General features: G+C 56.7%; 1 protein-coding gene across 2 annotated transcripts; it reads right to left on the bottom strand.

Moving 5' to 3' along the window:
* Nucleotides 1-1,016: 1,016 nt before the first annotated feature.
* EMX1 (empty spiracles homeobox 1) lies at nt 1,017-18,270 on the bottom strand. Of its 2 annotated transcripts, none has more exons than XM_044772657.2 (3): nt 17,376-18,270; nt 11,316-11,500; nt 1,017-1,566 (listed from the first exon to the last, which is right to left on the bottom strand). In XM_044772657.2, exons 1-3 carry the CDS (start codon nt 17,899-17,901, stop codon nt 1,399-1,401), a joined length of 879 nt encoding a protein of 292 aa, XP_044628592.1. In that variant the 5' UTR covers nt 17,902-18,270; the 3' UTR covers nt 1,017-1,398. The 2 variants fall into 2 exon arrangements, with proteins under 2 accessions (XP_044628592.1, XP_044628590.1); XM_044772655.2 differs by lacking the exon at nt 1,017-1,566 and adding an exon at nt 9,703-10,300 and having other exon boundaries at nt 17,376-18,251.
* Nucleotides 18,271-19,995: the final 1,725 nt, after the last annotated feature.

The following is a 19,995-nucleotide window of genomic DNA, read 5'->3' on the forward strand; positions in this document are numbered from 1 at the left end:
CAAGGACTGACCCTGGGGTGGACAGAGGCAACGAGGCATGGACAAGACTGGACAGGACTCAGAGAGGCAGGAGGCGAAGGCGTCAGAGGTACTGCAATGAAGGCAGGGAGGGGTAAGGGAGTCAGGGAGGGAACGGCCAGAAGATTGGGGTGCTGGTGAAGCCAGACCGGAGGCAGGAGAGTTTGGCCACAGTAGGGTGGCAGTAAATACGGTTGGTGACTGTCATCAGCATCAGCAGAGGAGGGGTGCAGAGGCCCAAGAGCAGAGGGTTGGGAGCACGTGGGAGTGAAGAAGCGGAGACAGGTGCAGACGTTATAAGGGAAGGTTGTTAGGAATATGGGTTTTGCTTTTTCAGGATCAAGGAAACCTTGCTGTGTGACAGGCAGGAGAGACAAGTGGACAAAGTGAAGGGCAGGTGAGCTAGAGAGCTGAATGAGCCCTGCCTTGTAGCTCGTTCCCAGGCTGGGAGGTCCTGAGTCCTTGGGGACAGGTCGCAGGCTCAGCCTCCAGCCCCGTCTCTGAAGCTTTCCTGTGCATGGGGTCTTCGCCAGGGTCCGGTGAGCATCCCGGTGGGGCCAGGACTTGGGGCTGGAACCGTCAGCCTCAGTCAATGGTGCCCCCTGCACCTAGCCCCCAGTACTCCCCTTTTCCTCTGGTTTCCCCTCAACTGGAGAAGCCACCAGAGTCTCTGTGCACATTCTCTCTCCCCTGACCCACCTGGGCCTGATTCCCACTGCTCAATAAGTTTGAAAAGACCTGAGCATAGAGCCTCCCTCATCCACAGGATGGTCCTTCCCTACGTCTAGCCTCAGTTTCTCTTGCTGTGGAGTTGGAGCTAGACACCAGGTCAGCCACTAACAAAGGAGAGGAGTTAATGAATTGAGTCTCCAAGGCCCCACCCCAGGCTCCCAGGTCCTGAACGAGCATGTGGTGCCAGTCCCCACTGGCCCCCAGTGCTGGCATCCCCACCCCAGGCTCGCGGGCCCTGGCGTGGGAGCTGGATGCTGTGTCGTTAAGAGAGAGATTTTTATTTTTCCCATAGGGAAGGGAGACACAAGGGGCTCACTAAGAACTACAGCGGGCATCTGGAAAATAAATTAAACAGAAACGCATCAAAACAAAAAGGAGATAAGAGAAACGGAGAGTGGCTGGGAGGCTGCAGTCACGGCGGCCTGCGGGCAGCCAGGCTCTCCGAGGAGGAGGTGAGCAGTCCCAGGCCTCAGGCGGCCCATTTTTGTTCCTCTGTCGGTGGTGGCCCCAGGCTCCAAGCCCTGTGGGGCTGTGATTCGAGGCCTCCCCGCAGCCGGCCGGGGAGTGGCCAGAGTCCAGCTGGGCCCACCTGGGGGCCTGGCCAGGAGCGAGCAGCACTCTGCCTTCATGGGTTTGTGGCTGCCCACTCTAGTCATTGGAGGTGACATCGATGTCCTCCCCGTTGGCCTGCTTCGTGGCGATGCGCCACCGGTTGATGTGGTGGGAGCCCTTCTTCTTCTGCTCGGACTCCGGCCCCTCCTCCTCCAGCTTCTGCCGCTTGTACTTCGTCCTCCGGTTCTGGAACCACACCTTCACCTGGGCCGAGGAGGGAGGGGCACAGGTGAGAAACACCCAGGAGGCCCCCAGAGCAGCCAGCAGGGCCTCAGCACTCAGGCTGAGCTGGGAGCCAGATGGGGAAACTGAGGCCAGGGTCCTCCCCTCTGGCCAGGTGCCACCTGATGGGTCTGGAGGACTGCTCTTCCAGATACAAATGAGGTGGGGCGAGGAGAGGACACAGTGGGCCAGAGATGGGCGGTTTTCCCATCCCTCTCAACAGAGGGAAGGGAGGCAGCCATGTAGCTGCCCAGCACCCTGTAGCCACAGCAAAGCAGAGGGGTGGAGCCGAGGCTCTGAAGCCCAGTGACCTGGGTCTCTACCAGTTTCTAGAAAAGACAATCACTCCTTCACAGGGCTGAGGGGACCAGTAAATGAGAGAACGTACGCAAAGCCATCACACGGGTCCCGATGGGCTCCCTGAGGGCCTGACGTGGGCCTGTCCCTGGGCCGCCCTGCGCTCTTTGCAGCACAAAGAGGTAGAGTGGATGTGGCTACAGATCAGGAGGTGGTGTCCACACCAAGAGTAGCACCTGGGACAGCCAAGCACTCCTGGGGCCATGAACTCCATGCTTGAGGCTCTAACCTCACACAGCATCGAGGTCAGGCTGTTTTACCAAGGAACCCTGTCTTAGTAGCCCCGGTGGAATTGCCCCCATCCCACATCAGAGACAGAGCTGGGCAGGGGAGCCCTGGTCCCTCAGGTGCCAGCTCCTCAGGGTAGTCTGAAACCCACCACAGAGGCCTTTCACTCCTTGAACAGAGGGGCGTCTGAGGCCCCCACAGCACTGGCCCCTGCAGCCCATCCAGATATGGGAACAGGTCACACGAGGAACAGCTGGGAGAAATCCCAGGGGACAGAAGCAAGCTCCTCTTTAAACCCAGAAAGCCCCTCCCTGTTCTGCGTCAGGCAGTGAGAGCCTGACAAGGGGAGGGTGCAGAGACCGGACAACCATGCCCTGTGACTGGGGAGGTGGGGTTGGGGGAGGGCAGGTCTATGATACTATGCCTACGTCCTCCAGGAAGCCTCCCCAGATTTAGTCCCATCTCTAATCATCCCTCTCTTCTCCCTCCTGCTCCAGCATTTGTTCAGTGTCCAGGACACAGCCCTTAACATCCTCTTGTGCATGATCTGAGAGGCCCATCCTGGCTTCCTAACTAGTCTTCGTGCTTAAGGACTGTGGAGAAAGCCTCCGTCTGTCAACTCCTCCTGACTCTGCAGTTCTTTACTTGGCCTCGCAGAAACCAGGCCAGACCAGATCATCCTGAGTTGGCAGGATGGGCCTGGGTGCTGATCCTTTGCTAAAAGTTCCTCCTCCTCTCTGGGCCTAAGTCCCTCATCTATAGGAGAAAGGCTTTCTGGGGCCCTTGCAGCTCCAGAGCACTCTGGGCTTTTGCTCCAGAGGGTCGTGGGGGAGGTGAGGCAGAGAAGGCAGGGTTACGAGGCATAGATGACTTTCTGGAAGTGACAGCACCCTTAAAAGCAAGTGGGTGCTGCCAGCTGCAGCTGGAGTGACCCATGATGCCCTCGGGTGGTGCGTGGTAAGGCGTGTGTGTGGAATGATGGTGAGCACCTCAGCTTGGGCAGCAGCAGTGACTGCTGAGGGGAGACCCTTGAACTCTGGGCAGGGCCAAGGGCAGTCCTCAGAAAGAAGACCCAGTGCAGCCCCTCGTCCTTGAGAATGGGTGGCAAGCACAGGCCTTAGCCATAACGCCAGGCAGTGGCAACCAAAAGCAGCCTGGCCTCCAGGCCCAGGGAGCAGTTCCATGCCCAGGACGCCCCACCCTCGCATTCCCAGACACACTCCTCCATCCGCTTTGTGGAGCCCACCCAGTCCAGGGGTTCCCAGGAACCTCTGCCCTGGCCCTTGATTTTAGAACACTAGGATGGGGGCGGGGGGCAGCCAGGCCTCAGCTCACTGGCTGTGCCGAGCAGCCAGCCAGTGACAGGAAGAGAGATGGTGACCAGCCTCGGGATGCAGTGAGAGGAGGGCCTCCTTCCCTCATTTTCAGGGCAGCGTTCAAACCCATCTCACCTCAGATAGATGGGAAGGATGGCAGGTGCTCTAGGCACAGGGCTTCTGGACTCCACGCCCACCTTTCCTTGGACACAGGACTTGCTGGGCCCTGGGTGGCTCTCGGCAAAACCATTCGGCAGCCGGCCTGGCCCCTACCTCTCACCCTGGAGCCCACTGCGACTGTGCCAGCCAGCGGGCGGATGAGCTGGCCCTGCCTCCTGTGCAAGGCGTGTGCATGACTCAGGCCTGGCTGTAAGGCTGGGGTGGCATTCCTGAGAGCCCTAGGGACAGCCGGAGGGCTAAGTGTGGCCAGCCTGGTGATGGAGTGATCCGGGCAGCCCTGGGCAGCATCAGGGACACAGGGCCCCTGTCTGCACCTTCTCCCTCCCACACACACTCCAAAGTCTGCTTCCAGGAAGGAGACTCTGACAATCACACTCGCCTCTAGTGGGATGGACCCACCCTGCTACCCTTGCCCAGCTCCCCTGAGCCAAAGAAGGAAGGCTTCGATGGCAGAACGTCAGGCACAAGATATGTTTTCAGGCCAGGGGCAGCTCCTGGACACACCCAAATGAAAGGTGAGTCTGAATATTTCCCCCGTGAAAACACCTGGGGTCAGGGAGACAGCTCTCTAGAAACAGAAATGTAAACCCTCTCCCCAGGCAGCCTGGCTATCTTCCGGAGAACAGCCTCAGGCTGAGTGTCCAGATGCTGTTTACAAAGACTGTACTAACAGGGTGCTTATGACTTCACTGTATCAATGAAGACGGCAGGATGCACGGTTTGGGCACAATGTGATCACCACCGCAGAAAAACAAAGGCTCTGCGCAAGGAAAAAAGACTAGAAGGAAATGTACCCAAACTACGGCCGACTGTTCTTTCTTCTTTCTACTTTTCTGACTTTTCTTTAATGCATTACTAACAGCGAATGGGTTTTTTTACTTGGTAAAAGAAAAGGAACTGGGCTCTGAGAGGAGTCGGAAATGAGTGACACTCCATGACCTCTCCAACCCAGCCAGGCTATTCTGGGGTCACACCAGAGCCCCTTCCCTAGAGGACAGAGGCTCAAGAAAGGAACCGGGTCACATGGTGTGGGTACCAGCTCTGAGGCAGCTGGCTTCAGGAGGCCCTGCTCATTCTGTACCTGCTTCCCCCAGCACCCGCACACTACACCCCAAAGGCAGTTGAGGTGTTGGCTGGAGGAACCCCTCACCCATCTCTGAGCCCTCTGGGTTTGGGGAGAGGTTCCCTGTGATCTCCCAAGTCCCCACCTCACTAAACATCTCTAAAGCCAGATCCTCCCAAGATTCTCTGCTTTCGCCTGAACTACCCCACCTGGAACACTCTTACATAGCCTTCAAAACCCTGCTCAGATGTTCCTCCACTGGGCCTGCCCCATTTGCCTGTCTGGAGTGCCTTAGTACTTTTCTCTGCCTCAGTAACAGTGACCCCGGCAGCACATTAATTTATTCGCTCGAACCTGTCTCCTCACTAGACTATGGGGATCTGGAGAACTAAAGTGGTGAGTTCATTGGCTTTGGAGTCCCAGGGCACACGTTCCAGGCCTGATCAGCCAGCTGGGCTGAGGCGACCTTGAGCTATGCTGTAGGCAAGAGGCACCTGGGCCAGACTTGGAGAACAGGAGAAAATCAATGGCGGAGGGACTGAGGTCTATTCAGAAAGGGCTCTGGGAAGTGCTACCTGCTGGAGAGAAGGGATCCTTTTCTGGCTCAGTTCAGTGGACACTTCCACATGGAGGTCAATTCTTAATTCTCCATGTTGCACATTGGATTAACCATTTTTAGGGGGGAGCTGGGAGAGAGAGACCCATCGTTGAGGGAGAAAACGGTTGGCTTGAGTCAGGCAGGACAAAGAAGGTGAAACTGTTGTGGATGGATGAATGACTGCATCCACGCATTACTGGACTGACCGACGCATGCATTAATGAATGAAGACATGCATGTATTAATGCACGAGTGGATGGACAAATGAGCTAAAGAACAAGCAAACTACAGCTCCAGCCAATACGTCAGACTTTACTTTCGAATAATCTGCTGTTTGAATGAACCAGGTCTGGATCCCTTCTTTTCCACCACTCCCCAACCTCAGCCCATCCCAAATGGAAGAGTCTGTGGCTCCTGGACCCTGCATACTTTCAGGTGAAAACCTGTCCTCTCCTCAAGAAGTTCAAATACCCCTATTAAGGGGTATTAGAGTCTTATAACCCCAACATAAGAAGTTCCTCTTATGTCCTACTGTTCCGTCTCCTACTTTAATTTAAGCCTGTGTCCTCCTGTTCTGTCACCCTCAGACTAGAGAGAGGCTTGGAGATATCAATCAAGCCACCCCTCAGCCTGCTCTGCTCCCTGCCCTCTTCCCTGGGGATCTATTTCCTATCACTTGATCATGTGAGCCGCTCCCATTCTCAAGGTCAAGCCCAATGCCATGTTAAGCTCAACCTTCACCCACCAAACTGAGGTCAGCTCCAACTCCCCATCACCCACAGCCAGAACTTCCTCTGCCTTCTTCTCTCCCCTCTCAGACCATCCTGAATGCTTGCCCTCACTCTCAGGGAGACACCATAAGTCCACCATGCCCCTGCGCCAGCTCCTTGGAGACCACTCCAGTCTCCCGTGTCTCCTCTGCTCTCTCCTGACTCCCACTGGACTCCTGGAACTTCAGAGGTGCAGAAGTTCTTGGAGAAGAGCCAAGACTTAGAGAAGGGATGAGCCCATCTCAGAACACGCAGTGAGCTAGTAACAAAGCCCTCTTGACTTTTTCCTAAAATTCAAGTCACTTGGATATCTCCCTCTCATCCATTCCCCAACAAGCAGAGCATTCCAGAGCAGGAAGGGAGCCCAAGAGGTCTCTTTACCAGGCCCCTGGGGGAAAAAAGCCCATAGGCAGGTGACCACACACTCCTGCCTCCTAAGACCTCCCTACATGCTTTCTGGCTCCAAGACAGTGGCCAAACTTGACAGCTCTGCTCTGTCTTAATCTGCCCACCTCAAACCCTCCCCTTCCGTCCCACCAACTTAGAATCCTATTCATCCCTCTGAGCCTTCCGCCCATGCAGGTCTCCCCCGACCTTCCGCAGCCCACAGCTGTGACTTCAAGGGGACTCCACTTGCTCATCCTGTGCATGTCCTGCAAGTGTGCACACTTTGCATCTAGGCCCCACCACTAAATGAGGAATCTCCAAGGCCGAAGGCGACATTTCTGTACCCTTTTCCCTCACAGCTCAGCTAAACTCAAAGCCAGGGAAGGTCAAGAACCAGCCACTGAATTGTTCAGAGCAGGAGGGGCAGCTGGAAACACTGACCAATCTATCAGCCTGGAGCAACCAAATGCTTTCTCTCATCCCCCTAGAACTAATGTGCCCCCCTCACACACACGCACAGAATCACGCAAGCTGCAGCCCACGCTGTATGACTGCTTACTGGCATCTGATGTGTACACATGATATCACCTGATCTTTGGGCAGCAATCACACTAAGCCCATATGTGCCCCATATTGTGAGCATGCACATGTTACACATTCCCATTACACACACACACTCACTCACTCACACTCCCAGCTCTCATCTGACCCAGGCCCGGGTCTGCCCCACCAGCCACCATGACTGAACCTTAGATGGGCATCATGCCACTCAGACTCCAGGGCTGCCCTGCAGCAGTGAGGGACAAGTAATTAGAGCCAGAGGGAGAACCAGCCCTTGCCCAGGGCCCCTCACTCCCCCTCCTGAATGGGCCCTGGCCTCCTGGATCACAAACTCCCTACTCCCCACCAAACATACAGCCCTGCCCCAACAAAGAAGCTCGGGTTGCCCTCCAGCATGCCATGCTAAAGCTCTGGGCATACAGAGACCCCTGAGCAGCTCCGGATGAAGAGCCACACAGTGATCTGCTTAACCCTCCCAGAAGTTTTGTCCATGAACTACTAGATAAAACTAGATCATGTAGACCAACAATCTGGATGAAAGTGCAAGGGAAAGATAGAAAACAGAGGGACGCGGAGGGAGCAGTGACAGCAGAGAGCAAGGGAAATGACTGATACAGTTAACATATGGATATGTGTCAATCAAGAGAAACTTGCCCATTCATTTAATACAGGTTTATAGAGCAACTACTCCTTGCTGGTCACTGAGCTGGCCCTGGGGTACAGCGAGAAATAGGAAGGCTTGGCCTCTGCCTTCCAGAGCTGATATGCTCAGGCCTGTTGTTCCTCAGAATCACCCAGAGAACTCTTTTGAAAACTTCTCTGGGGGGGCGGCCCTGTGGCTAGTGGTTAAGTCCAGCATGCTACACTTTGGCGACCCAGGTTCTTGAGTTCAGATCCTGGGCACTGACCTATACCACTCGTCAGCCATGCTGTGGCGGTGACCCACATACAAAATAGAGGAAGACTGGCACAGACTTTAGCTCCGGGCTAATCTTCTTCAAGAAAAAAAAAAAAGAGGAAGACTGGCAACAGAAAAAAAAAAACCAACAAAACTTCTCCTAGGTCCCATCCCTAACTCCTAAGACAATCTCCTGAGTGGGGCATGGGAATCTACCTTTTAAGATTTCTTTGAAAGATAGATATAGCCAGTCTACAGCCCAACATTTGGACATGGCAGATAATTAAACAACAAAGTCCTATGCATATTATGATATATGGAAGATACACTGCGAGCTCTGAGAACTTGGAGGAGGGACTATATAGAAATGCAGGGAAGTAGAATATAGATGAGCCAGAGACTCAGGGCTAGAAAGAACCCTGGAGTTCATTTCATTCAGTCTTACAGATACAGCAACTGAGGCCCAGACAGAAGACAAAGCCAGAGCTGCTGAGATGATAGATGACCATTAGCAGACATACGAATATACTATCTGTCAGTTGCTAAAGAGATCAAGAGAGGTGGAAGTTTGAGATGGATGGCGGATACACAGAAGATAAAACAGAGGCGATGATAAAGAGATAATCAACACTTGGGTAAATAGGAGTTATTGTTAGGAAGAGGAAGATTATAATTACTAGAAAATAGGAAATAGAAATTAACCAGCTTGGGGAGGCAGTTTAATGAGCACAGACAGAAGTACATGGCTACATATAAAACAGCTATCTGTGCAGGACAGATTACAGAACTCTGAGAGACAAATATAGATATTGACAATAGAACTAGACGGCAGGGGGCTGACGGGAGTGACTGACGCTTGACAAAGAGCTGATAGCTGGAAATGACAGGTACGCTTGCCCGGTAAATATTGAAAGATGGATAGATAATTAGTTAATTATATAGCCTAGGTCCAAATGATAAGTTATGAGAGGGATATGGCAGAAAGAGTACTGGACTAAGAGGCAGGAAGCCCAGGTTTCAGTCTTTTATAACACTAACTTGACATATTACTTTAAACAAAGAGATGGACTGGGGATGAGAATTAATATTATTTGAGTTCATATTAGGTGCCTTTAGTCCTTGAACAATCTATTTTCTGGATGAGGAAAACAGAGCTCAGAGAGGGTGAGTAACTCACCCAAGGTCACACAGTCAGCAGGGAGGCAAACATTAAAATTGCATCTGCCTACCTGGGGAGCTCTGCTCAGTCTGTCTCCTAGGCCTCACCTGGAAAGACAGCCCTCTACAGGAGGTTTCTCAGGCTCAAACCTTCCATAGTTCTATTATTTTTTTGTTCCGCATGCTAAAACCAGCTCACCTACAGATGGAACAAGATTAGACATGGGTGTTGATAGTGAAGCTGGGTACATTATATTATTCTATCTGGTTTTGTTTTAAATACGTGTTTGAAACATCTTATAATAAAAATGAAAGAAACCATCATTACGTTTACTAACTAGCATTGTTAGGAGCAAATATTGACAGGCAGCTAGGTTCAGTCTGAAAGTTAATCAAAAATGCTCTCACTGAGCTAAAAAATTTGAAAGTTTAAAAACAACATTGTTTCAACAAGTGTTAATCTGTGGGTGGTGGGATTATAAACCGTTTTGTTTTCTTACACTCCTACAGTTAAAATGTAATAACTATTGCCTTTTAAATGAAGTAACTATAAACACCATTCTTAAGTCGACACTTTGTTTTAGACAATTTTAAAACACTTTGCCAGGAGGGAAAAGAGTATTATTTTATTAACTTGGTTTTTTAATATCGTTCCTTAAAACGTTTTAAAATGAACTCCGTTGTTTTGTAAGCTTTCTCTCTGCAGTGAGAACAGCCAGGCTAGCAAATCTGAAACAGCATGGGTCCTGCAGCAGGGACGGGAGCAATGCATTGATTAAAGGGAGCATCAGCCAGATACGACGACAATAGACAGCAAATACGACGCGAGGAGGAGCGGGTGAGGTCGGGCCGCAGGGAGCTGGGGAGGCAGTTAGGGTTTGGACCCCCACTAAGCCCCTTCCTATGCTCACTGCTCCCCAGGAGGCCCCAGGCTGCCTCTCCCACGCCAAGCCTGGCGCCATCTCACCATCTCGGACCAGGGTGGAGGGCGGTGGTGTAGCAGGGGGCGAGGCCAGCAGGAAAGGGGAACAAATGATGAAATGCCGGTGGGGCGGGAGCTGCTGGGCCGGCACGCCGACCTCTCTGGTTTGCAAATCTGGGAGTTGTCTGGGACGGAAGGGAGTCAGGTCTCCAGAGGCCCATCCAGACCCTGAAATCCGCCTCCGGGGCAGCAGCCAGCCTCTCCAGCACGTCGTACTCCTGGTGGACCAAGAGCTTAGGCGGCGCTTCCAGGCAGCATTTATTTATGGCAAAGTCTTTACTTACAGTAAGCCCAAATCTGCCTCCCTATAACTCCCTTCTAGTTCTTTAAAAAAAAAAAAATTCTTTTTTCTTATTACAAAAACACTACGTGGTCCTTGTAATTTCACCCAGTTCAAAAACCCCTCCAACACCATTAGAGTTTATTCCCTCCGCAACTCAACAGTCCTTCAAGTGATTGAAAACAGTCCCTTGGTGCCCACAATCTACCTTCCCACCATTCCCGGGCCGCTCAGGTGCCCGCGCGCGCACACACCACGGTTTCCCGGCCCTGTCAGGCGGCTTGCGCACAGACCAGCGCCGCCCTCGGACTCCCGGCAGGGCTGGCCCCTCCCTGGCTGGCCCCTCTGCTTCTGATCTTTATAGCCTGAGGAGACTTGGGCTTTCTCCCCACGGCATATCCACCGTTGGGTCGCCGAGGCCTCCGCCAGCTTTGCCCGTGAGCAGCAGCGAAGCCAGTGCGGGAAAGGCCTGGTCATCCGGCCAAACCGTGAGCGCCCCAGCAAAGTGGCGGGAGAAGGGCTGAGACGTCATGGGACTGAGACGTCTCCAGTATCATCGGGGCGGCCCGGGAGTGACCGCGGCGGGGGGGGGGGGGGGGGGGGGGGGGGGGCTCCTAGCCCTGCCGGCTCCCGAGGCCGCCGCCGCCTCCTGGTACCCTGCGCCTCCTCTGGGCTTTGGGAACTGACTCGGGGTCAAGTTTGCTCCCAACCACCTGGTGCGTCCTTAGCGCTTGGGAAGGTCCTGCAGCCTCTGGGAGGCTAAACATCGAAAGGAAGGGGCTCTACAGACAGGCTTGGCGGGGCGCGCCGCAGGGTGGCTTTGGAACCGGGCGGGAGAGAGCTCGGGGAAGGCCGGGGCGAGACTCGGCCGCGCCCGCCCCCCGCCCCCCGCCCCCCGGGCTCCCGGGCGCAGCGCGGGCCACCTCCCCGCGGACGGGCGCAGCCATGATTACCTGCGTCTCCGAGAGGCTGAGGCTGCCGGCCAGCTGCTTCCGCTCGGCGCCCACCACGTAGTGGTTCTTCTCGAAGGCGCGCTCCAGTCGCAGCAGCTGCGAGGGCGAGAAGGCCGTGCGGATCCGCTTGGGCTTGCGCGCGAAGGGGCCGTGCAGAAGCAGCCCGTCCTGGGGCACGTCGCTCGCTGCGGCCGCGCCGCCGACGGCACACACGCGGGTACAGACAGAGAGAAGGGGCGCGGTGAGCACAGCCCTCCGCCGGGCCGCCCGCCGCGCTCGCACGTGCCCTGGAGCGCTCTGCTCCCTCTCCAGTCCTGGCCCCCCCCCCCCCGCCCCCACTGCTCCCCTTTCCCTTGTGCCTCCCCATCCGTCAGTCCCCTCCCATCACCTCCCCAACATCTCCCCACGCTCCGAGAACTACCCGGTCGGTGGACGCTCGGAATTGCAACGCTGAGGATCACTCTGCTGCGCCCGGAGGTGGGCCCAGGCCTGGAGAGGCGCCGGCCAGCCCAAACCCACAGTGCCTGGAACAACTGAAGGGGCCAAGGGGTGGGAAAAGTCCCCTAGCTGTCTTCATCCGCCTGTCCCGTCATATCTTCCTCAAGGGGGACCAAGGGTAGAGACAGAGCTGGGTGTCAGGTAGGTGATAAGGGGAGCAGCAAGGCTCTTAGACACCCCCTTTATAAACACAGATCCAGAAACGGGAAGGCACCCGAGGAATTCTCCCTTCACACCTGCTCAACCCAGCCTTGCAGCTAAATGCTCAGGCTACTAGCCCTTCGAAAATTCCTGCCAACGGGCCTGGCTCTACCTGGCAAGTGGTAAAAATAGGCCAGCAGCTAGGTCAATGTCCAGGCAGCAGCTGGAGGTCTAAGGTCAGGCTTATTCTTCCCCCTCACCACTTCTTTCCCCCCAAGCCTTCTGGTGAAACCCTCTCCCCACAGGAGACTCTTAACCGCTCTCTGGTGGGAAAAGGCCTTGCTTCCTCCCTGAATAGTACCGTGCTGAAGAAACACGTGTATAAATATCTAGATGTCATCTTTCTCTCTAATATATATAGATATAGATATATTGGTTTCTGCATGGGCGTGTGTAAATATATGCTCCAGCCTCCCTACTGTCTTTTTCTCCCATTTACCATACAGGATTTTCAAAGAGTATGACTGTCCCTTGGCAAATGTTGGCCATCCTGGGAACTCAGCTCCCACCTGCAGGAGGAGGGGCTGGCACTGGGCTCAATGAGGCTGGGATGGTGGGGTCAGAAACTACAAAAGCTGAAGCAAACCCCCACCCACAACCCCAGCCTCAGTGAACCCCCCATTAGGCCCTCACACAATCTCTGGATTGGTTGCATGCGCTAACAGACTCAAACAGGCCCTGATGTCACCCACGGATTCTCATGCAGTGGCCTATGACAGTCCCCCTGACCCACCAACAATCCAGACCCCTAGACGGAATGTTTTGACAGAGTTAGCTGTTGAGATTGACTGATCCAATTAAATTTCTTCAGAAATGGCCACTGGTTTGACTCAATTTGACCTGTTTTGTTCTTAAGATAATTGTTTGCATAATTCAGTTGAGGTCACCCATCTCTGGAAATCTCTCTGTAAGTGAAGCAAGGACACATAATTGAGATGCTGTTGCTAAAAGTCTCCAGGTAACCGTTCATGTCCTTTTGCTGGTGGAAACTGCCTGACATCACTTTCTCCATGTCCCTGGTCTTTGGACATCCACACAGATGAACTTTATTGCTGGGGGTTTCTGTGGAACAGGGTCACCTAGGAATGAGGGGCTAGTGCCTAGGGGGAGATAAAGTCCCCTGACGGGGAGAAGCCACTAACTTCTAGTCACCTTATCCATTTCAAGCTGCTGGATCTGTGCTGCTACAAAAGGGAGTGGGATGGAGTGGGATCACATGATAAGAGAGATGGAGGGGGGACACCTTGCCCATTGGCCATTCAAGATGAGGTCAGCCCAAGGCTCTCAGGCCTCATGGAAGACTCAAGGAAGAAAATTTTAACCTGTGATGGTGAAAGGGACAGGTGATCAGGAGAGGGGGTCAGGCAGAGAGGGGTAAGAGGGAGTGAAAGGAGGAGCCTGATCCAGTAGGAGTAAGGATTGAAGTGTCCAGTGGGGGCCAGTTTATAAGCCAGAGAAAGGTGAGAGGGGTGGGTGGGAAGCAAACACTTCTTGTTGATATCAAAAGAAATCGTTTCACAAAACAACATTGTTCTGAGCCCGGGTGAAGTCCCAACAGTGGTTTCCTCTGGACAAATAAGGTGGAGAGGGACAGAGAGAGAAAGCCTAGCTCATCTCACAGTTCGCAGGGTTTGGCCTCAGCAGTTCAACTGGCCCAGGCTGGTCAGAAGTGAGGTGGCATCGCGGATAGACCCGGTAGGTGTGAGTGGATGAGGCGTGCAGGTGTGGAGGGCAGTGTGGGGCTCAGAAAGCTGGGCTGCAGTCTGCCTCAATGTGTGTGATTTGATGGCTGCTCTATAATTCTGTGGTATGTGCCGGTCACTTCTGTGGTGGAGTTCTCTGTGTTTGTCTTCATAAACCCAAAGTGGAGGATAGAAGCAACAAGCTTTCTGTCCTTCAGACATACACATGCCCCTTTGCCTCAAGTCTGCTATTTTAGGGGAAAGTTAGGTTGCTTAGGTCTGCTTCACTGAGAGAATGGCCCCAGTGCGTTGTAATGCCCTGTCGGGGTAGATAGCCTGTGTCTTGCAGTGTGTCCCCACATGGATGTGCAGAAACATAGGGGTCCTTCTGACCCAGCCACAAAGAAGCAGGGGGCAGGAAGATTATTCAAGATGCTGATAAGTGATGACAGATTTGATTTCAAAAGAAGCAAGGCTTTTCTGTGTAAGACAGAGGATGTTTAGTACAAAACTAACCATCCCAAGGAAACTGGTCAATAGCTACCTGTTTCAGTAAGGACAAGGGTGGTGCCTTAGGTGCTTACATGCCTGGGCCCTTCTCATTCTGACCTATGGGGAGGGGGCTTCAACCATCTCTACTGGCTTCAGTTTCCAGGACAGAACAAGCTTGGGGCTGGGGTGCGGTGTGGCCTGTTTTGATGCAGTCATTCTGAGCTGTGAGAGTGAACTGTCAGTTTCAGACAAGCACAAGTGGAAAAGTGGAAAGGGGCTGGCTTAGCCTTCCCTGGAGCTAGCAACAGCACCCCACCCCACCCCGTTTTCCTCTAGCCACTCTTTGTGGGCCCTTTCAAGGCTATGGCTGGGAACCAGCAATGGAGACTTCCAGGAATGAGACGGCTGGAGGTGGGAGCTAGGGATCCGAAGCGTCCGGGGCTGGAGCTGCAGTCCCATCTGGAGAGGCGGTGGCCGGTCCGGGGCTCTGGGCCGGATGGCAGGGCGGAGGGGCCTGGGGCTACGAGAGGGAGAGGCCGGCCAGGCAGCGGAGATAACCTCATTCCCCCTCCTCCTGCCAGAACAAAGGAGCCCTTTGAAGCACCGGCCCATTACTGTCGCGGGTCCCAGAGGGCTGGGTCTCCCACGGCCCCCTCCCGACGCTGCTCCCCGGCCCGGAAAGTTCCCGATGTCCAGGAAACAGCTCCGAAGTGCGGCCAGCTCCCCTTCTCCGCCGGCTCCTCCCCTTCAAGCCTCGAAAGCCGCCCCTGGCTTTGGGGTCGCGCCTCCTGGTCCCGACCATCTCGTGCTCACTTTTCCTTTTCCACCGCCTTGCTCTGCTGGGAAGCCGCTTTCCTGCGCTCTGGGACCGCGCTGCTGCCGGAGGGCGCTGCGCACAGAGCGCAGACATGTTCCTTTTCGTTCGTGTAGGGTTTCCTTTCTTGCATTAAAACGGGGCTGAAATGAGCATCGCAGAGACCCGGTTCTCTAGAAAACGCGGCGCCGGAGGGCCTGGCATGGCTTGGCTCACAGCCCCGAGGCCTCGCTGGGACCGCAGGGCGCACGGCTGCCGGGTCGCACACGGGTCTGTGGCGACGATGACCAGCTCCAAAGCTAAAACATCTCAGGGTTCGAAAAGTCCTTCAGTGCCCAATGGATATCCGAGTTCAAAAATGCGGCTACACTTGGCTCCATCTCTTCGTCCAGACACGATTCTTGAGAGAAAAATCCAACCCTTTTTGCAACTCGACAACGTGTCCGCCGGGACTGATGGCTCTGGGAGCCGAGGCAATATCCGAGAGGGTTTTGCGGAAGATTTATCCGGTCTCACCCGCTGGGGATGCTCAAAACCGAAGCTGGATCTCTCGCGAGGCGCACCCAGCCCTCGGCGCTCCGAGCCCGCACGGGCGAGGCCAGAGGCGGGAAAGGCGGCGCGGCTGGCGTGGGGCGCTGGGTCCGAAGCAGGGGTCTCGGCCGAGGAGGCCATCTCCGAATGGACAGAGACCACAGGGCTTAGGACCCGCTCTGCCCTCTCCTCCGAGCCTCCCGTCCCTCCGCTGCCCCGGCCTGAAGATTCACACAGAGCCGCCATCCTCAAATCGGCCCGTGGGCACCAGGTTTCGAAACCCCGGCCAAGGACTGAGTCCCATGGAGGACTGAGGTGCTTTGCTCAGTTTTTAATAAAACTTCATTTTATCAGTAAACATTGACTTTAATTGACAGATTTCTTGCCCAAAGCGGCTGGCACCGTAGGCAGCTTTTTTTTTTTTTAGATGATTCGAGCAAATCTTTGAAATCCCCAGGGAAGACAAGTCTGCCCACAAAAATTCTTGTTCAAGTAATTACATTCTCTTATTTTGTGGGATCTGCTGGGTCAGTATCTACTGGCCAGACGGGACTGAGAAAATTGACGAATTGGGAGCCGGGAAAGTGGCTTTCCGTGAAACAGTTAAGCAGCTATAACCAAAGAAGCTTCAAGAGATCATTTTTCTTCTATTATCTAGATAATTGTACCAAACATCCAGTTTACTTTGTGTAGACTCGGTTCACCGTCAGATTAGCTCTAGGAGCCTAAGCTCTAGCCGTGTCCTTTTCATTTATTTCGCTAAAAGCCGGGTTTCCTACCTCTAAGTACGGAACCTCACAACGAAGGGCGCCGGTTTACACAAACAAAATAAAACCGGAAACTAAGGCTATTACTGCACAAATTAAGGCCACTGTTTAAAAAAAAGAAAAGAAGAGAAAAGAAAATTCCAACAAATTCAAGGAAGAAAACGAACTCCAACAAATGCAACTCTCCTTCGGGAAAGTCAGATAACTGAAACCTCTGTGTGTGTGTGTGTGTGTGTGTGTCTGTGTGTGTCTGTGTGTGTGTCTGTGTATGCGTGTGTAAGGCCAGTGGGGGATCTTCATTAGCAAACCTATTGCCCGGTGCAGACAAGGGGGCTCGGACTGCCTACGACCTTAAAAGCCCTCTGCCCCCGCCCCCTGCCCGGGAGGACTGCCGTGGGTCCCCAGCAGCCAGGGGGGCTCCCAGAGTCGGCGAACGGCGGAGGAAGCCGGCTCGCTATTGCAAACCTTCCCCGCCCTGGGTCCGAGAGGCACGTGTGACTTGGAGAAGTCGGCCGAGGTTGCTGAGAAACATCCCAAGCCAGCGGAGCACTCCACGCTGAACATTAACTCTCCAGTTTGCCCTCCCTGCTGCCCCTTCTTCCCACAGACCCGGGGCACGCGGGGTGGACTTTCCCCTGCCCGGACGCGCCCGCGACGCCGTTTCCCTGGGAGTTGGTGGTGAACGTGCGAGCGAAGTATGGTCCCGGGTCCAGCCGGGGCGGAGAGAGGGCGGCGGGCGCTGCGCTCTCTGGGATGGGACTGTCTCAGCCAGGACAGATTAAGGCAGGCCGCTGGGAGGACCCCATGCAAGGATGTGCCCGAGTTTGGCGTCCGGACCTGCACGGTTCCAGGGAAAGCCTGGAGGTCCCAACCTGGCTCTCTGAGCGAGAACCCGCCACGGCGGAAGCGCGGATGGAGCCGGCGCGGCTGTTCCCAGCTTGGGAATCGGCCTCTGCGGAACCGCGAGCTTCTCGCAACAACTTCTCAACAGCCCCGCGCGCCCCCGAGCCTCCCCCGCGCCACCGCAGCGCGGGCGCCGGCCGGCCGCCTGGGCGGGCACAGCGTGGGCACTCACCCTGGAAGCGGTGGCCGAAGAAGCGGTTCCGCAGGACCCAGGGGTAGAAGTGCAGAGGGTCCCGGTGCTGGGCGCCGAAGAAGGAGTGCGGGGGCTGCAGCGGGGAGGCGCCCAGCTGGTGCGCCGGGTGCACGGTCAGCGCAGGGTGGTTCATGGCCTCGGGGAACACGAGCTCGGGCCCGCCGTAGAGAGAGCGTCCGGCGCCCGCGGCGGCAGCGGCGGCGGCGGGGAAGCCGCTCACGAAGGCCGCCTCGGCCGCACCGGGGTGAGGGTAATTGAGCGCCGTGGGCCGGAGCGGCTCCTCCGAGGCGGCCGCCGCCAGGGGATGGGAGCCCGCGCCCCCGCCGCCAGTGCCCCCGCCGGTGCCACCGTCCTTCGCTACCAAGGACTCGATGGTAAAGCCGCGCTTGGCCGTGGGCTGGAACATGGTCGCGGCCGCCAGAGCTGAGCGAGGCAGCCGGGCTCTGGGGAGCGCTCCGCGTCCGGGCGCCGCCGCCGTGCGGGGTGTGCACCCAGCCAGGCACATGCACACACGCTAGCACCCCTCACCTCCCCCGCCCGCCCGCCCGCCCGCGCTCAGCCCCTGTCGGCGAGCCAGGCCAGGGGCGGCGAGGGGCGTGCGAGCGAGCGAACGCGGAGTCGGGCCACAGCGCGCGGCCAGGCACGCCGGCCTCTGCGGCCGAGCGGGCAGCTCCCGGCGGGGGCTCCGTGCGGTGCTGCGAGCTACCTCTACGGCCTGGGGGCTGAGCCCGGCCCCGTCCCTTCTGAGTCCAGCCAGGACCGACCCCAGCACCCGGTCCTCCCAGCACTGCCCGGCCCGGCCACGGCCGCCTCGCCGCGCGGCGAGAGTTAGCGGGCACCTGCCCCGCGCTCGCCCATTGGCCGCCGCTCACCTGCCCCAAGGTGGGGGGCGGGGCGGGGCGGGGCGAGGGACGGCGGGTGGGGACGGAGCCAGCAGTCGGAGGCAAAAACCGGACTGGAGCCTTTGCCGGGCGATCTAGGCCTCCTCCTCCCCTCGCCGCTGGCGTCTCCTCGCGTCTCCGCCCTTTAGCGGAGTCTGGCGGCCGCCACAACCGTCCTGCCCACGCGGGAGGCGCAGAAGGCGTCCGAGGGGCCTGGGGCTTGGGAGAAACTCCAGCCCCACTCCCTGGTGTGTAACTCAGTTGAACCCTCTCCACTTCGTCCCGGGATGTCGTTTCAGTTCTCAGACAACTTGGATCCGAGTGGAGGTCCAACAAACAGGTTCTCCCTGCTCGCCTGGCCTCCGGGACCCTCCTGCTCACCCACCATCCGCCTCCTGGGCCGCGGTCTGAAGCCGCGGCCTCTTTCGTGAGATTTCGCGTTTTCGGGGTGTTAGGGGAGACAGCGCTGTCAAGGGGACACTCAGTTCCTTGCACAAGGGGCCAGGCCGGGGACAGCGCGGGAGGAGCCGCCGGAGCGCTCACGACGCAGCTCTCAAGCTGCAGTTCGCAGCTGCTGGGCCCCGCCGCGACCGGGCCGGCTCAGAGCGGGCCGCCGGGCCTTCGCGCGGGGCGGTCTGCTTTCCCCGCCTTCTCCGGTCGGGCGAGCCTGGCCGGGAAGGGGCCTCGAGGACACTGCCTTAAATTGGGGCTGGCCGAACAGTCCGAGCCCGTCTCCAAGAATACACATGGGCGGTCCGGGGAACGCAGCGGCCGCCTAGCCTCCCCCGACCCTCACCTTCCACCGGCGACCGCAGAACAGCGGTCGACTCTGCTCCGGCCGGTTTCCATTTCATGCACTAATTCCCCGGGGGTGAGAGGACGGTTAGCAATGAGAACCACCACTCCGCAAACTTTTTCACCCGGGCCTTCCAGGCCGCAGGAAAACACCGCGCTCAGGCCTAGGAGGGCGCTGGGCGGTGGCAGGGAGGCTGGGCCCGGGACCCTGCCAGCGCACTGCGAGGAGGGGACCGCAGCGCGTCCCGCTTCCTCGCCGCTGCCTGGGTCACTCAGAGCGGTCCGGCCTCGGCTGGGGTGTGAGGATCCGGGCTGGGTCTCCCGGCGCCCCAAAGCCAGGGGTCCGCGGGCCGCGTGACTCTGCAGGGACTCCAGGCCGGGTCTTGGGAGTGGCCCGCCTTAGCGCCGCGAGCCCTGGTCCGGGAAAGCGCTCCGGGCGCCCTCGTCGCCACAAAGCAGGTTAAAGTCTATTTTCCACTCGGCTGCTCCGAAAATCCCCCGCGCGCCGACGCCGTTCCGGCCCCCTTGGGAGAGGTGGGGAGGGGGTGGTAAGATTGGGGGGAGGTGAGGCGACCGCACCCTGCAGCCCTCTGCGTCCCGGGCAGCCCGGGGCCGAGCGCCGCGGAGGCGCCCCAGAAACGCCCGCGGAAGGAAGCGTTACCGAATTGGTGGCGAGCGCTGTGTCTTTTTTCCTGGCCTCTCCGGATCTCTCTGGCTCTCTGTGCTGGTCTTTCCCTCTCTCCCGTTTCTGTCTCAGGTTCTCTATTTTCCCCCTCTCCTGCCTCCCTGCTCCTCCCCGCCCCCCCCGACTTTTCCTCTATTTCTTCCCCCTCCTCCTTTGCCCCATCCTTAGTCCTGGAAAAGGGGAAGCTCCGCCAAGCGGGGACAAGGACCTAACCAGGCCATATCACTAAGGGGGCGAG

Source organism: Equus asinus, chromosome 6 (assembly GCF_041296235.1).
Source record: "Equus asinus isolate D_3611 breed Donkey chromosome 6, EquAss-T2T_v2, whole genome shotgun sequence".
Lineage (NCBI taxonomy): Eukaryota > Metazoa > Chordata > Mammalia > Perissodactyla > Equidae > Equus > Equus asinus.

What these genes read in the sequence shown, in the direction of transcription:
- EMX1 (XM_044772655.2), bottom strand. Translation starts at nt 17,901, where the DNA reads ATGTGCCTGGCTGGGTGCACACCCCGCACGGCGGCGGCGCCCGGACGC. An exon ending in CTTCGGCCACCGCTTCCAGG is followed by an intron (nt 11,501 to 17,375) that starts GTGAGTGCCCAC and finishes GCGCGGCCGCAG; the next exon opens with CGAGCGACGTGCCCCAGGAC. An exon ending in TCAGCCTCTCGGAGACGCAG is followed by an intron (nt 10,301 to 11,315) that starts GTAATCATGGCT and finishes TTGGTCCACCAG; the next exon opens with GAGTACGACGTGCTGGAGAG.